This window comes from Fundulus heteroclitus, unplaced genomic scaffold, assembly GCF_011125445.2.
Source record: "Fundulus heteroclitus isolate FHET01 unplaced genomic scaffold, MU-UCD_Fhet_4.1 scaffold_38, whole genome shotgun sequence".
Lineage (NCBI taxonomy): Eukaryota > Metazoa > Chordata > Actinopteri > Cyprinodontiformes > Fundulidae > Fundulus > Fundulus heteroclitus.
The window spans coordinates 1,531,123-1,549,353 of record NW_023396792.1 but is presented as its reverse complement, the minus strand read 5'-3'; the positions used below and the strand labels follow the sequence as shown (position 1 = coordinate 1,549,353).

Below are 18,231 nucleotides of genomic sequence, written 5' to 3'. Positions count from 1 at the left end.
ACCTGACAATTGTTCAAAAGACGACTATTGACACCTCACACAAGGAGGGCAAGACACAAACGGTCATCGCTAAAGAGGCTAGCTGTTCACAGAGCTCTGTGTCCAAGCACATTAATAGAGAGGTGAAGGGAAGGAACAGATGTGGTAGAGAAAAGTGTACAAGCAACAGGGATGACCGCACCCTGGAGAGGATTGTGAGAGAAGACGCATTCAAAAATGTGAGGGAGATTCACAGAGTGGACTGCAGCTGGAGCGAGAGCTTCAAGAACCGTCACACACAGACGTCAGACATGGTTTCAGCTGCTGCATTCCTGGTGTCAACCCACTGTGGAACAAGAGACGGCATCAGCAGCGTCTCGCCTGGGCCAGAGACAAAAAGGACTGGACTGCTGCTGAGTGGTCCAAAGTTATCTTCTTAGATGAAAGTAAATGTTGCATTTCCTTTGGAAATCAGGGTCCCAGAGTCTGAAGGAAGAGAGGAGAGGCATAGAGTCCACGTCGCTTGAGGTCCAGTGTACGGTTTCCACAGTCAGTGATGGTTTGGGGTGCCATTAGGTAGGCCTGTCACGATAACAAATTTTGCTGAACGATTAATTGTCTCAGAAATTATTGCGATAAACGATAATATTGTTTGAAGACCTTTTTACACTGATTTAATGGAAATAACCCTAACTTAATAATGCATGCGATTTCCTGCCAAAGATAATCACACTTTATTTTCAACAGAACACTTAACACTGGAACTGGTTAACAAAATAAAACGAGAAATAAAAATCAAATGGACTCTCAGTCTCTGTTAACTAAAAATACACTTGAATACAAACTAAACACAAGATAAAACCATGGTGGAAATAAAAACTACATTCAACCAAAAGAGTACAGATAATGAAGTCTGTATATCAAAAGATAGGCAAAACTGCCATTTTATTAAAAAAATGCAAAGTAACAAAAAGCAGATTCTTAAATAAGACCAGATGCCTCAAAAATCTTTAAGCAGATCTGTAGCTACTTTAGTCAGACAGATTCCGAGCAAGAAATACCAACATGTTAAGTTTGTGTGGCTTAAGACAGGATCTCTCAGGAGTAGCAATGTGTCCAGCTGTACTAAACATTCTCTCTGAACTGGTGCTTGTTGCACAAATACACATGTATTTTTTGGCCAAGTTTGCCATCAAAGGATATCTTTTATGATTGTCACACCACCACATCAAGGGATCACAAGAGGCATCAATAGCATCTTCTTGAAGGAACTTTGTCAGTTCAGCATCAGCCTGCTCTCTTTTTGGATATGTAGTCTGTGTCTGAACTGTGCGTTCAGCTCTTCTGTTTTGAAGAAGGTCACTTAGCCTCTTCTTCTTGGTGAGTGGGGCAGCTGTAGGTTCATCTTTGGTTCCTCCACCAGCTTGGCTAGAAGCCTCACCACTTACACCTTCTTCACTTACTTCTGGCTCTTTTAAGTCCAGTAGCTCTTGCACCAGCTGATGTTTGACGTCATCCAATGATCCAGCCTCCTCCATGCTGCCACGGTACCTTGGATCCAAGATGGTTGCTTTTGTCAGGAGGTCTTGGATGGCAGGTGAGCTGTATTTTCCAGTCAGTATCGTGGATATGTTATTTTTAATACTGGCAGTCAGTGTGCTGTCATCAGGGCCTGAAGAGAGAAGGTCGCCTTTAATCAGTTCTAGCACAGGCTTAACAGAGGACACTGTGACGTATGTTTCTCCTGAAAGGACATCTGTAAAGTCAGCCAGTGGTTTCATAGCTGCGTTGATGGACTCCAACACCGAAACATCCTGCCAGGTTGGATTGAGATGGCTGTGCTTTCTGTCATGAACCAGGACTCGTCTAATGGCTGGAAGTTGCTCCAACACCCTTTCAATCATCTTCTGTTTAGTGCCCCATCGTGTGACAACATCCTGTGGGATATATTGAAAATGTTTTTATTACAAAAAAAGATATATCATTTTTATGTTACTCATTTAGGACCAAACTTTACCAGTGACTAATGAAATATTACTCCGCTTGAGCTGACAAGTAGAAATAACACCAAAATGGCTCCAGCAAAAAATATTATTACTATATTAGAACAATACTATTTTTTATTAGTTAATGTATTTCAACTTCTTTAAAGAAATGCAACTAATTCTCCTTAATAATGTGTTGTATGTAGAATTATTGCCAGACAACATTCTTGATCAGATTCTACAGGTCTACATGCTACAAAAAAAAAAATACACATGGGTCTGAATATTTTGAGTTACAAACGAATGAATAAATGACTTAAAAAAAAAAAAAAAAAAATCAATCACTCACCAGAATGAGATTGTGCTGAGGGAGATTAGCTTCATTCTGTGCCTTCCTCAGGTCTCTCTTTTTAAGGAAGCTCAGGTTGAAAGTGTTTACCAGACTTTTACAGAGTCCTATGGCACGTGCTGTTCGTTCTTTGTCACTGTCTAGACCATGGGAAACAGCAAGGTGGAGGTTGTGGCCAAAGCAGTTGAGCCACTGCCAGCCAAGATTTCTTATTGCAGCAACAATGTTAGCACCGTTGTCTGTTGTAATGCAGACCAGTTTGTCCTCATCCAGTCCCCAGTCTGCTAAAGCAGATTTCAGGTTTTCTCCCAGGGTGTCAGCAGTGTGGTTATCTGGGACATATCTGGTCTCTAAACATTTAGAGTGCAGAGTCCAGTCAGCAGCTATATAGTGAATGGTCAAGCTCATATAAGGGGTCATATTTGAACTTGACCACATATCCGACGTAGCAGAGAAAAATGAAATGTCTTGTATCTCCTTCAGTATGTCCTCTTTAATACTGCTGTACAGTTGTGGAATTGCCGTTTGTGATATGTATGTTTTCCTGGGGAGTTCATACTGTCTATCAAATGTCTGCAACATTTTTCGAAATGCCGGCTTTTCTACAATATTAAATGGGAGCATCTCTTTAGCAATTAAATGAACTACGCTGTCTGTGAGCGCGCGCCACTTTGCGCCGTCCTTTTTGTATGCTCCCTGTCGATTAATTGCTTCAGTGATGGTGGACTGTCGCGAACTTGAAGACGCCGACGGGCCAGCGCTTATATTTTTTGTCCCCAGCTGGAGAAACTTTGCTGGGTGGTTGTGCTTTAGGTGCATGTGTAGGTTGGTTGTATTGCTGCTCTTAGCTGATACTGTTTTATGACAAATGCGACATACTGGCTCGCGTAGGTTCAGCGGTTCGCCTCGGTCATTTGGTTTGAATCCGAAATACTCCCACACTGCGGCTGTTGCGTTCGGCTTTGAAACTAGTTCCATTTCGAGCTTTACCCCAACATAAGATGTGTTTTTTTTTTTTTTACCTCGCTAACTCCTCACGGGGCTCTAAAGCTGCAGAAGTACAAAATGATCCGCGCTGACTACCTGATGCGATAGTCCGCTCCTCCTCCCTCCTCATTTTTTCCCCTTCCTAAAAAAAATGAGGAGGGGAGGGGTCAGTGGGTAGCACCGGAGTTAAGCCTTTTCATCTCGCGTCGTCAATAGAAAGAGAAAAACACAGGCAGAGACGATATAGCCGATAAATGAAATGGTGTGGATAGTTTTTATTTATCGTGCAATTAATTGATTTATTGATTATCGCGACAGGCCTACCATTAGGGATGGGTACCCAATTCAGTGCTTTTATAGGCACAGACCGAATCCAGTTGGTACCACAGAGGACCGACTCACATAGAATCGAACGATACCATGTTTCGGTACCTAAACGCATCACTGTGGCAGTGAGGGAGTGGAAGAGCGGCCGATTTTCCATGCTGAACATGAACACAGCATTGCACGCACAACAGGCTAATGACGTCAGTAGCCGCTGGTCCAGTAAAGAAAGCAAGAAAGTATGGCTCCGCTTTTCAAAATGTTCTGCAGATTACGCTCCCTGTAATATTTGTGAAGCAAAGTGCAAGGCCAGCGGTGGAAATACTTCTAATCTGAGGAAGCTCCTGGTCACTGCTGCCAATTTAGAGAATTCCTCACTATATTTAGCGACTTTTTGTACCCAGCCTGCAACCTTTTTTTCAAAAAAAGCGACTAGTGAAAAATCTAGCGACTTTCTTCTGCTATTGGTGGCTTCCTGTGAAAATAAAGATCGTCCTGGAGTTATTGTTTTTGCGAGTGCAGCTGGGAGCCTCTTCCCAACTTCTCCAAGCGCCGTCTCAGACAGACAGCTGGCTGCTGTCATGAAACTCGCCAAAGTAGTCGGAGCAAAGAGAGCAGAGCCTCTGTTCCCTCACTGCAAATGTATCCCGCCCTGATTTACAAAACGGGATACAGTGTTTTTAATATAGATTTTTCTTCTTCTCTGAAACTGTTGAACTAAAACAACTCCCCGAATTTTACGTTACCTCGTTCACTGTGTGCCTCTGATGACTGTTGCTTTGGTAAAATAAAAATGTGTTTTATGTGCTGCGGATTAAGACAATGTACTGAAATTCCTGAATTATTTAATAAGGTTAAATTTCTAGATCCAAACAGGTTTATATATTGAGAAACAAATATGTTAAATTGAAAAATGTAGAGATTTTATTAATAAACTAACACTTATTACTACATAAACACACATAAGCACCGAACATAGGTACCGTTAAGTACCAGTATCGATTCCCAGGTACTGAGTATAGCTTCAAATGTGAAAGGTAACCACCCCTAGGTGCTATGTCACCTGCTGGCCTTGGTTTCTGAGGTCAAAGGTCAACGCAGCCATCTACCAGGAAGTTTTAGAGCACTTCATGCTCCCTGCTGCTGACCAACGTTATGGAGATGCAGATTTAATTTTCCAACAGGACTTGACGTCTGCACACAGTACCAAAGCTACCAGTACCTGGTGTCCCTGTTCTTAGTTGGCCAGCAAACCTGCCTGACCATAACCCCATAGAAAACCTACAGGGTATTGTGAAGAGGGAGATACGATACAGCAGACCTAACAATGCAGAAGAGCTGAAGGCCACCATCAGAGCAACCTGGGCTCTTATAACACCCGAGCAGCGCCACAGACTGATGGACACCATGCCACGCCGCATTGATGCAGTAATCCAGGGAGGAGAAGAGCCAACTAAGTATTGAGTGCTGTACATAATCATACTTTTCTGGAAATCCTTATTGTTTTTATTGGTCTTAAGTAATATTCTAATTATGCGAGACACTGAATCCGAGGTTTAAATTAGTTGTCAGTTATAATCCAACTTAAAAGAAATAAACATATTTCAAAATATTTCAGCCTGTTTGTAATAAATTAATATAATATACAGCTTTCACTATTTGTATGGAAGTACTGAAAACAAAACCTTTTTCATGTTTTCTAATTATATGACCAGCACCTGTATTCTGATCATTAAAACGCAGAGCTTTCTTTAAAGATGAGCTCAAGATTTCCATGTTTAAATATTTAAAAAACTAAGCAATTTGGTTTTAAAAACAGCTTTTTAGAGGCTTCAACGCAAGCAGGACAGCTTTTAAATGCTCCGATCGTTGTTTTCCACCCTACATACACGACCTAGGCATCCTTTGAGTTCTTCTATTCCCCTTTAAAACCGAAATGTTTGGTTCGACACAAAAATGAAACCTTAGCACTACGTGAGGTTTCTGTATTGCTTTCTGTAAAGACGAAAATGTTGTCCTCATCTTTTATTTTTCCTGCGGGAAATCCTGCGGACAGCTGCTGCTGCTACAGATGTTAGCTCAGCCCTGCCGGCTGGGCCAGACTGAGGGGAATGTACTGAATAATGTACAAAGCGATTAGCTTCGTTTAACGTGACTGGTAGCCTATGGTTGAATCTTTAAATATGGCCTGGGGTGATCGGAGGGGCTTTTTAGCCCTCAAATCTAAGCAAAAGTACGTTTTAACTCGATTTAAACCCATCTGAATAAAACGAGAGAATCAGCTAATAAAAATGTTATTCCCAGAGAGCTAACGCGTGTTTTTTTTAAAGCTGTCTAAATGAGCACATGTGCATAAAAAAAACCCGAGCTGAACACAATTATTACAATGTCGGCCATCGATTTCAAGTTATGTTCTTCAACTTGTAATCCTTTTACCGACCGATAAAAGCGACGTTTTACAAGCTTATATTGTAAATCAAAACAGTTTTTATTTTTATTTTTTTAGAAACAAGACTTTCTGTGAGGTAGCGTCTAAGCTAGCTTCGCCCACTGCCCCCATTGTTAGCCTCAACTAGCATGTTCTTTTGACGATATGCAGGCAAAGCCCAAAGTCCAACGAATGTCATTTAAAGCAGTCTGTTATGTGAACTAAAAAGAGCGTCTAATGAAGCGCATTGTTGCTCCATGACGGCCTATGTGAGCCGTGAAAAACCCAAAGGACCCCGTCGGGACGCAGCGACCCACTCGTCTCCTTTGCAGCCGTCTCCAGTAAAAAACATGACAAAAGACTTATTTTCTCAAGATTCAGATCAAATAGCAAACTGATGCATGTGGCAAGCGTCCCATACCTTTATACTCTTTGTCTTCAAAGAGATTTTTTCTCTGCCGGGGTTAAGCGTGAGACGACCAGCACAGTCCGTATCTTTTTTTTTTTTTTTTTTTTACTTTAAGTGGAGCTTTTCTAGAAGGATGCTCAGGCTCAAACCGGCTGACGCTAGCTGGCTGCTAAGCTAACAAGGACCCCCTTGCTAACGCCGTCTTCCTCTGTTGAAATTCCAACATTACACCACAAAAGTCAATGATTTAACACTGCCCTCTACAGACGGTATGTAGAATTACAACAACTGAGCAAGAGTTAAAAGTGCCAGCCAGCCATTCATCTCTCTCTCTCTCTCTCTCTCTCTCTCTCTCTCTCTCTCTCTCTCTCTCTCTCTCTCTCTCTATATATATATATATATATATATATATATATATATATCACTATCTATCTATCTATCTATCTATCTATCTATCTATCTATCTATCTATCTATCTATCTATCTATCTATCTATCTATCTATCTATCTATCTATCTATCTATCTATCTATCTATCTATCTATCTATCTATCTATCTATCTATCTATCTATCTATCTATCTATGTATATATATATGTATATATATATATATATATATATATATATATATATATATATATATATATATATATGTTACATTTCAAGTGTTTACAAAAACTGCTGCTGCACCTTTATCATGAAATTTACTGCAATTTACTGTGATCTTTCAAGCTGTATGCAAACGAAATTTCGTTCTGTACGCACTTTGTGCATACAAAATGACAATAAAGTTGTCTAAGTCTAAGTCTTTATATATGTGTGTGTGTAAAAAACTAAATGCGTAGGTGAACTGGGCCTACAAACACCGTGGTTGTTATGTGCTTGTGCCTAACCATCAGTCTTTTGTTATTTCCATGCATAAAACAAAGCATACGTTTTGTGTGAAACTCAGGGGCCAACATCCCACCAAATCTAGTTCTACACAAGCCTGCATTTTTCATGCATATGGAGGCAAAATTTTGGTCACTAGAACTTCCACATCTTTCTAAATGTAAGCTAAAATTTAACATGTAAAACAATATTAACATATCTAAATAGATGCATTTCAGAAAAATGAAAATTTGTTTCTTTATACTTCAAAAAAATAAATAAAACTGTTGGAAATGTCATAACAGTAAACTGAGTCGATAAATGTCACCCTCAATGATTGAATGAAAATGCTGTTTGGGGAGGGATTACAAACTTAATTGAGGTTTGGATAATAAATCAGATTGGTTTGAGTTCAATAATTGCCAAGATGTGATTAGAAATACATTTTAAATTTTTAGGTGTGTCTCTGTAAGTTTGTGGATTAATTAATCTCTCCATGTCCAAGAGCAAGAAACATTTTCTTACATCGGTATTTTTGTGGATATTGCTGGTTAAAATAGTTGCAGTTTTTTTAAACATGTTTTTTTAATTATGTTTTTTTTTTTTTCTGCTGGGTTTGAAGTCATAACCAGGATGTGCAAACTCTGTTCCAACTGGCTCATCAGTGTTTAAATTTGTATGCATGAACACACATAGGCAAGACTCCCATTCACTTGATTATTGATTCAATACATGTGAATATTTTTCCCCATTTGTTTTTATTGAATATGCATGTTTTTAGATTTACTCAATAGCTCTAAAGTGTTTGTAAAAGTTCACTTTAACCTTGAGAAAAATACGTGATTTTTGTTTTGCTGAGAATGGTAGGTTATAACCATCTCTTTATATATAAAAACTGCCACTAAGTGGGTTAACATGCTTACTGTCGTTTTATAAGAAAATAACCCAAATCAAAGACAAAAAGAATGAAATGTCCTCTGGTCCTTGATCTGAGGTTTTTTTCTTTTTTTTTGGGGAAGAACATCAGCTGAAATCTGACCACAATTAAAAACAAATAATAAAAAGACACTTTAAACTGGACCATGCTGTAGCAACTACAAACCCTGAGCAGCAGAGGGCGCATGTGTCTTGGGGAACTGGGAGTTTAAGGAAACGCTAAAAAAAAAAAGGTCATGTAAACAACTTTTGCAATGTTTTAGTATATTTCTATTGTGCAAGAGCAGCAAAGGCAGAGAGATCTGAAGGTGAAAAGTAAAAGATCTAACTAACTGTAAACACGTATAAACATGGGTCTACAAGAACAATGGAGATATTATCTTAAAACATGGTCAAGAATTGTCTTACTAATCAAATTTAAACTTTATTCAGATAACATTTCTGTGTTCAAATGATCGTGAAATGTTGAATCCTGTTAGACCTGTTCTGGTCTGTCTTATGATAATGATAATTTATGATAATGTTGTGGCCACTCTTTAAGTTGTAGGAAACACATCAGGTATCCCCAAATTTCATGCATTTCCATAAATAGCAGCTCATTATGGCAGGACTACTTCAGGGATTCTAACCTGAAATTCTCACACCATGCTTTTTCTCTCCTCTCTCCCTGTCCTGTCTGAGTCTTTCTAAAACAATCGAGGTCAGGGCGGACGGATCCTTGGCTTCTCCCTCTGATGTGGGCTGCTGAGTAATGGCCGTACATCCTTCAGTGTGCTTTTCCTGCTGTACATCTGACTGGATTAAATCTGTGCAGAGGATTTATTGGCTGAAAAACCACCGGAGCCCCACAAACACTTTGGCCCCACACCGCTTGCAGTGCGATCCAGGCAAGCGCACGGATCTATCCTCAGCTCTGCTGGCTCCTCCGGCTCTTTTTCCACACTCCCTTTTCAGAGGGCTTTTAAGAAGTTTGAAAGAAAACAACTGATTTTTCCTTTTTCCACTCGCAGCTTTTTTTTCTTACTTAGTTGGGCACATGAATAATTCATGACCCACATGTGTTAGAGACAGACAGCAAGCATCTTCACTTAATTGCGACCATTACCGTCATTGAAGCAGGAGAATTTGTATTCTCCATCATGCAACCGTGATTAACTTGAGCTTGAACTCGGAGTGTGGTTCAGAGGTAAATGGTACAACGAATGCGCTCTAAGGACTAAATCTAAGATCATGCCAGTGGAGGCATATGGCAAAGCCACAGAGAGATGCAGTGAATCTGTCTGCAAATCTTTTTTTCTCTGAAACACTGCGGCCCAGCTTTTTTAATCGTCGAAAGCGGTAAATAAAAAAAAAAAAAAAAAAAAAAAAAAAAAAGGAGTGTGAGGGAAGCAGAAAAATCCTGTCAGCGATGAACACAGAGACTCATCGTACATTTCACCACACATTTGGTGAATCTTAGTGACTGTGCATGTTTTGAATCATCATAAACTGGAAAACTGATAAGCGTTTGTGGATTTAAAAAAAAATGCGTAGATCTTTAAGTTCTTGGAAATTTTGTCATCCTTAAATAGCACCGAGTATTTCATTTCAAAGACTCCCTTATTTTTTTTTTGTCTCAAAACCAAAGAGGCCCTGACCTGTTTCAGTGCAAAGCGTCATAATGCACATATCTGAAAAGGTATGCCTGATTCATTCAGGTGGGCAGCAGGTGACATAGATTAAGGTGGTCCTGTTTTCAGCCACAAACATGCCAACGTTCCCGCATGAGGAACTGAGTCTCTGTGTCTGTGTGTATATCCTTTTCTGCACACTGTATCCCTCTGAATAAACAGACATAAAAATATACCCCATTATATATGCAAATTCATGTTGGCGTTCACAAACCGGCCATATGTTTATTATTGTTTCAACATAGAAGCATGGGGTTTCTTTCTTTAAATCAAATGTGATAAGGCTTTTACTGATGTTAGATATTTACAAAAGTCCGTTTGTTACCAGTTTTGGTGTGAAATACAAAAGGTTTCTCTGTGTACAGCTGCAGGTGTTCCAGGTTTCCCCTTGTTTGTACTCTTGGGTTTCCATTTAGCCCTCATTCTGCATCCGGACACACACACACACACACACACACACACACACACACACACACACACACACACACACACACACACACACACACACACGTTATTGGGCTAATTTATATTTTTTTTATTTTGCATCTGAAACATTTGAGGCCTGATTGTTGCAGCTCTTGTTTAAACCGGTTCAGTATGAAAATGATGATGCATGATTCAGTTTGACAAATGTGCTTTAGACTTCGCAAAGTCCGACAAAGCTTGAATATGTCAGTTTAAGCTGTTTTGATTCAAAAGGTTAAGTTGATTTCCATAATAATAATAATAATTTATAATGTTCGTTCAGTTAGGTATAAGTAATCAACTGAATGAAACCACTCCATGAAACCTGAAGAAGAAACATTCTCCACTTCATTTCTCCAAGCAACACATGAATGTTATTCTCCTTAGTTTCACAGATTTATATGTGTTATACATAACTGTAAAGTTGATCAAAAATCTCTAAAATGATTTAAGGAAAATATGCTGCAAATTTCTAACAGGGAGGTCAGATGTGCTGTCGTTTTACTGCCCTCACCATCCTGCTCATAGTGTGTGGTGATTCCTTAAATCCTTGTCTATTTTTATTTGTTGCCTTGACTGTAGATGGAGGCCAGTCTAACTAAATAGTTGATTACTTGAGGGCATTTTAATGAAGATCAACCCCTGCCTTACACAAAGAGCATGTTCTTTGGTCTTTCCCATTTTGGAGAGATGGGTCTCTGTGTCATACCTAAAAAAAGGAAGTCATGATAAAACAAAAATATGTTCAACAACTAATTCACATTTTGTTTTAAAGTTCTTTACAAGACAACTGGGACCATATTAATTTGCATTAAAACGATTTTTAAAGCTTATCACACATTTTAATGTGCTGCAAATATGACTTTCTTAAATGGCAGCCGGCTCATTTAATCCAAATCCTTCCTAAACGGTAACTGATTAATCAAGACAAGGTTATTATTCAAAAGGAGTATTTGAGCCCCTCCATGAAATGCCCAGACCCGTTCAGGCTCTTGCACAAAATGCCTGCTTTGGCTTTTAGATTGTTACAAAATTAAAAAGGAGATGTACCATAATTTCCGTCGGTGGTTTCTATCGCGTGACAAGTGCTGGCAAACCAGTCGCACACAGGGTTGGCGCACCCAGCGACAAAAGCTGATCTTATCTGCCGCCATGAAACCAAAGCAGACCTGACACTGTGTCCTTCAGAGCCCTGAGCCCAGAGGGTGCCTTTGGGAGCCAGCTTGGGGTTGAAACACCAGCAGAGGCTTCCCCTCAGAAAATAACTTTGGAATAACATCTGTCAGTCACGGACATAGTTTTGGTAGCTTCACAGTTCCAGATGCTTAATCAGTAGAAAGTCTCAGAAAGTTCCTGATTAAATCCTTTTAAACAGGAGCGATGGAGATGTTCATCCTTTTTCTTGGACTGAGCTGGTGTGTACATGGAAATGCAAAACTTTGATGAGTGTTCGACACGTTGTATTCTGTTACAACATTTCTTAATTTGTTGAGAGAAGAAAAATAAGCAAAGACGCTAGCTAAAAGCAGCAAGGACTTATTTAGAACATATTGACATGGATAAACAAATAGGCTGGTAAGAAACAATGGCTACACCAGATCTGAGTCTTCTTTACTACTTGTCCAGTTTGGTGTATGCTGTTTATTCTTGGTTGATACTCAGATAAACATCTAAACCTGAACTCTGCGACCACAAACCACGGTGTAGGTCTGTTTGTCTAAAAGCTAGAGAAGAATCCTGGAACTGCCATTTGGGGTGAAATCTTTCTAAAAAAAAAAAAAAAAAACAAGGAAAACAAAAAGTGCCATTTCATCCAAGTGAGGGAAACTGAAAAAACACATTTGGATTGAGTCCCACCATGAAGACGGCGTCAAACGCCACCTGTGGAATGACCACACAAAATGTCTGACGTTTTTGAATGTCTACGCCGCTTTTAAAGCAGCTGGATGTAAATCTAATAAACTCATTCGTTCTGTCGTTAACCAAAGGGACATTTGGAAGAGCGAAAGCTTCAAAGAAACTGATCTCTGCAACTTTTCAGCATTTTTGCTGCATGAAAAGGGAAAATGGCAACGAGCAGAACAGAAAAAGGCCCAAACACAGACTTGAAAGTCGATTGATTTTTCTAAATAGAAATATAATACGCCAGCCTCATGTGCCAAATCAGGGCTTAAACAAACAAGCGCAGACCTGGACAATGACAAAGACGTGACTATTTTAAGTGAATATGCCTTGCTCATATTTGCATGAAGGTTTCCAATAAGTGCATCAGGACACGGGCAGCCCACTTCTGGTTTAGATCCTCCACAAGAGGTCTCTATGACGACTGCCCAGTATCCCAGAATGCCCTGTACAAAAAGAGAAAGTATCTGGACCCTGTCAGCGCTTCTCTGCTGACCACAATTACACAGGATGGCTTAATTGAATTAGATTTGATTGCTGTTTCAAGTGATGGGAATAACATGAACTTGTGTATTTGTCGTTCCCACCCATCTCTTGCTGCGTGCAGCTCGTTGTTGGCCCACGTCTGGAGCCGATGACTAAGTGGTCACTGTGATGTTGTTGTACCGCTGACGTGGCAGGTGCTCTGCGGATGATCTCGGGTCCGGGTTCTAGATTGAGGCTGAAGAGCTCTGAGGAGAAGGCAGATGTTTGACATTGCGCATCGGGCATCTGTCAGAGTATGTGGGTTTATACAGGGTAACCAGTATTCCAAATGCATCCCAGACAAAACCTCACTGGCAGAGTGAGGACGCCTTGAGGGGAGCAGCAAGCTCTCTGAAAAAAAAAGGGAACTTGTTCAAAAAACTAAAACTGTTTTAACATTTGTAATATCAACAGCAGTATCCATAAAAATACAGATGTAAGAACATTTTTCTTGTTATTGGACATGGATAGATGAATTAACCCACAAACTTACAGAGACACGCACAGTATATGAAATGTATTTCTAAAAATTCTTTAATGAATTACTTTATTCATTTTATACAAGTGTGAATTTTTAAATGTGTGATCAAGGGAAAGGCGCACACTTGACAAGTTTATGGAAATGCTTCCAACCATGGCGGTCTCATCAAGGCACGTCGCTTTACGTTCTGTTGGCCTTCACGATTAGTGAAAAAGTGAACTGGCTTGTTTCACTCATAACCTTTTACCACCACCATGTCCAGATATTTCAGACATGATACATTTAAGATTGGTGTTTCCACCTTACAAAAATTGCAAAGAAAATAACTAAATTGCTAACTTTTCATTACAATTTCTATTTCTTTCTGCTTCCTGTGTCCAAAACTGACTTTCCTGAAATAACTGGAGTAGGTCTTCATAAGTACAAGGGCTGCATGCGTAATCTTGGTCTCCAATGAAAGCCAAGACATGTGAAACTATTTCAAAAGTGTTACAATCAAGAGAGGAGTTACAGCATTGGAGTAAATTCAAATGGAGCACAAGATAAATTGAATGTTTTTTTTTATCTTTACCTAAAAACCTCAAAAAATTTTTGTTTTTTTTGCGAAATCAACATTTGAATGCTAGGATACAAGCCTAGGAATTAGTAAACTAATACATAATAAGTTGTCATGCAAATCTAGATGCTACAAAACAAACCCCGGACAGTTTTACAAATATTTTAACACAGATTATATTTAGGTGGAATTTGCAATTTAGGCACATTTTGGCATCATATGTGTATTTCCTGCCACTGCACTGAAAAACCAACCTTGTTTCACTGATGGTTATTATTCTATTCATGTACTATTGTTTTTGACACATTTTTAATGTTCACCCGAACTCACCATGCAACAGAAATGAAGTTCGATGCCGACTGGAGAAGATGTAATGGATACAAAACGAGATCTGAAAGAAATCAGGAGAAATACAACAATAAACATTTACAGTAACAGTTTACAGCGTTGGTTGTGTGGTTTGCTTTAAAGGGTGAAATTAGCAGAACAAACTAAAAGTGGACGTGCACTGTCCATTTAATTGCTTGGGTTTTAAACTCTGCCTTGTTTTAGTGAAAATGCTTTATAGAGACTTATGGGTGAATCTGTCCCCATCACTTTGGCAAGGCAAGGCGAGGCAAGTTTATTTATATAGCACTTTTCAGTAGACGATTCAAAGTGCTGTGGTTTGCTACATCTCCGGATCGTTGCTTCGTAGTGTGCGCACAGATTGTATTCTCACGCAGCCCCTTCTGCATCGGGACCTCGTAATGCAGATAGTTGAGCTACAAATTGAAAATAAAAATAAAATAAAACAACTGCTTGGAATCCACAGAAAATTAATATGTTTGACATCTATCAAAGGTTTTAGGCCCCAAAAGGAGAGCAGACAATCATGGAGATTGAGACAGCATGTGACTGACATCTGAGGAGCAACGTGTCATTATGTAGTTAAAGCTGCAGATCAAGTGTTATTTCTGCTGGTGTGACCATGCATACATTGTGAAGGAGCCTTTGGTAACATTAGGCAGAGGAGAGCAGGCCACAAAATAAGCCGAGCTTGGCCACTTTCCATTTTCAGTCATTACATTTATTTGAAGTATAGGGTAGTATACTGAGTAGTTAAAAAAAAACTAATAGGACTAATTTTCCTTAGCGATGATACGTCATAAGTGCTCCTTAAGTTAAAATGCAAGACAACATCCAGCTGTGAGATACGTTGTATGAAACCTTTTGAATCCCGCCTTTCCTTTAAATGTCAAAACTCTACTTTTTGTGAAGGCACTTGGGTGAAAATGAGATAAAGATCAAGTAAGCAAGAGAAATGCCGCACCTTCCCCTAAAAGAAGAATAGAAAAAGTAACAAAAAAAGAAATAATGAAAAAATAAAAATTTGCTGTTATGTCTAAAATTTCCACACTTGACATTTTTAGTACAGCAGCCAAACTATCGGATTTCTGGGTGTTTGTATCTTTCCTTTATTGAGCTTGGTTAAAAGTGACATTTATTCTGTTTGCTTTGACTTAAATGTCAAGTTTTGTAGGGTGTTAAAATTGCAAATCAAATTCCATATGTTTATTAAATGGTGTCCCACAGGGCTCTATTCTGGGTTCAGTCCTCTTTATGTACATTAATGATTTACCTTCAGTGTGTGGAGATTGTGATAATTTAATGTTTGCAAATGCATTTTTTATACTGATTGTGAGAACACAGAAGAAATGCTGGCATGTTGACAGATGTTCCATGCTGGCACAATGGATGTTTTCTATTTTTTAGAGCTGAATACATTAAAAGCAGTCAGACAGCACGCTATAAGAAGCAGTGCATATCTTAACCTTGATATATTTATTTCAGTAAAATGACTACAAGTTGTCATCTTTTCATCCAATTAGTGTCAAATGATGATTTTGGAAATCACATAAAATGTATTTTCAAAAGTTAAGTTCCATTAGGGATTTTGATTTTATTTATGAGAGATTTGTTTTAAATTTGGACATTAAAAAAAACACGACACTTTCTAAAAAGCCACATTGATTATTGTCTGATAATGTTTCATTTCAATAAACATCTTTGGAGGTCAGGGGGTACTTGTGTGGTGGTTCCCTGGGGATAGGAACAGAGCTGGTTCTGGTTTTAAACACACTGTAACAGTCACAGGAGGAACAGAGAGGGGCTCAGAGAATGCAGACTCTCCTGTCAGTGAAATAAGGCCCCGACTACGAAGATAGCCAGCAGGGTTTGTTTCCCCCCCTGTCAGTGCAGAGAGGAGACCATGAAAAGAATAAATACAGCACTTCCTCTACCTCCTCCTCCTCCTCCTCATGGTTCTCATTCTCATCAGGAGTTTCCTCCATCCTGTGCATCTCTCCTACAGTTTTAGATTTGTTCAAATGTATTAAGATCCATCACTGAGAAAAAAAATATATATGATATTATATGAAACAATCAATAAAAAAACAAAAGGAAAATATTTCAGTATCTGATTCTTCAGTCTGTAAATTACTTGATAATTCTACAGTTTACTGTAGGGCAAAACTATGAAAGTCAAAGTAATTGTGATCACAATCAACGGCAGCCTCTTCTTTCTGGTTAAGAAAAAAAAAAAAACTCCCAACAATATTAAGCACTTGTGCTCGCTGCTTGTTGTTCAAAATAAACAAAGACAGAGGCAAAGCTGGAGCAATGATTAGAGAAATCAACAAATCCCCAACAGGACATGAACACATGGGCCTCCAGGGTGGATGAGGATATTTGGAAAGGGTGACTCAGTGTTGGGAGGATGAAGGGTGCATGTGAGGAAAGGAGGGAGGTCGAGGGCAGCCCAGGGACCAGAGGCGTGAACTTGGAGCCAACGGAGCAGCCTCTCTCAATTTGGTTTACCATATCCGTCATGGGAACATCACTTCTATTTTCTTTTCATTACAAGACCAATCTCTCCTCAATCCTTTCAAACAACAGTGGAATAACAGCTTGTTTGTTCTGCGTAGCCTCTGATTAGTGTTTCTAGTTGATATGGCCGTCCATAAGATCTACTTTGTTGCTTAAAAAAAACAAAACAAAAAAAAACATGTTTGTTTTTTTCCCAGTGACAGACCTGCAACAAGTATTCACACGCATGTCTGGTGCTGCCAATAAACAAGTACATTTAAGAAAAATAATTAGCTTAAAAGTCAGGAAAAACAAAGAAGCTGCAACCATTGATTTTTTTTTTCACCCCGTGCTTATACGTAAAAAAAAAAAAAAAAACATTGCCTCAAAAGGGAGAAAAAAATGAAAGAAATAAAACGGACAGAAATATTTTTCAAGTTTGAAGCATAAAACAGATGTGTCGTGCTTCTAGGTTTATTTGGGCAGACAGGTGAGTGATGCATAATACTTTGGCTTGGCACGTCCATGCACAGCTCAGCTCCTTCTGTCCCTAATTGTCTTCCCCACGCGTTGCCTGGTTCAGATCAGATCTGACATTATGTGTGCAGCAGACACACTGAGCTACTTTCTCTGTGTGTGTGTGTACGCGTGAAAGCCTTTCAGGTCTGCCTAGAGATGCTCCTGACATCCGATCAACTGAGCAGACGAACCAGAGCTCCTGGGACCGCATGTGGACAAATCAAAAGAAGTGATGATTACAGGTTACGAATGGTGCTGTTGTGGGATTTGGTGATGATATCATTGTAACAAAACAAAAACCCTGTGAGAATAGCTTTTAATAGCAGTCTATATTTAAACAACATTAGAGCCAATGATCGGTCAGTTGAAATCATGTAAATTGTGTCCAACTTCAAACAGTACATATCTATTAATAAGCGTGTTTCCACCCGATTCTCATTTGAATTTTGAACAAATTCTTAAAATGTTGCAAAACAGAAAATGTGGATCAGACGTGGTTCTATTTCCCGGTAGCGAATTAACCAGGCGACGCAAAGCATAATGTCATCATGTGTTGACCTTACGCTGTAAACAGGAAGTAGAGGTTGCCAACTAGCATGGACCACAGATTCAGTAATGGAGCGAGATTTTAATGAGTGTGTTGCTATTTTGTTTTTCATGGATGAGACTAAGAAATGCTCGAGTCTCTTTGTTGGTCCACACATACTGGTTGTTGCTTCCAACCTCTTTTCGAGCGTTTTGGGAACATTCAGGAAGACGCTGGCAGCAAAAAACAGCCGATCAGTCATATGAGATAAAAGTTCGCCACGTCAGAAATTAAACGACAAATGTGTTTTAATCTCCTCTTTGGCGCATTTACGCTTTTTTTTGAAAAAAAAAAATCTCTAGTGAGCATAAAAACCTTTTCGCTAAATTTTGTGAGTTGATTCGAATTTTGTCATTTCTATCAATCTTTTCTAATGAGCATTAAGGTTGATGGAAACATGTCTAATGTTTTTTT

General features: G+C 39.1%; 2 protein-coding genes across 8 annotated transcripts in view; both read right to left on the bottom strand.

Annotated features, from left to right (window-relative positions):
- The window catches only part of caprin1a (cell cycle associated protein 1a), a 34,386-nt gene that overhangs the window by 13,041 nt on the left and 3,114 nt on the right, over nt 1–18,231 (bottom strand). For 3 of the 7 annotated variants that reach the window (XM_012850699.3, XM_012850698.3, XM_021309574.2), the window contains exon 1: nt 6,474–6,677. The exons of 1 other annotated variant lie outside the window; for it this stretch is intronic. The gene's annotated coding sequence lies outside the window, so the exon portion shown is untranslated. Of the gene's footprint in view, nt 1–6,473; nt 6,680–18,231 lie in introns of those variants that run through there. 3 more of the 7 variants (XM_021309576.2, XM_021309575.2, XM_012850697.3) reach the window with 3 other exon arrangements.
- Nucleotides 507–4,023, bottom strand: LOC118560074 (zinc finger BED domain-containing protein 1-like). Its single transcript, XM_036130723.1, has 2 exons — nt 2,314–4,023; nt 507–1,916 (listed from the first exon to the last, which is right to left on the bottom strand). The coding sequence occupies exons 1-2, from the start codon at nt 3,289–3,291 to the stop codon at nt 1,011–1,013; spliced, it is 1,884 nt and encodes a 627-aa protein (XP_035986616.1). The 5' UTR covers nt 3,292–4,023; the 3' UTR covers nt 507–1,010.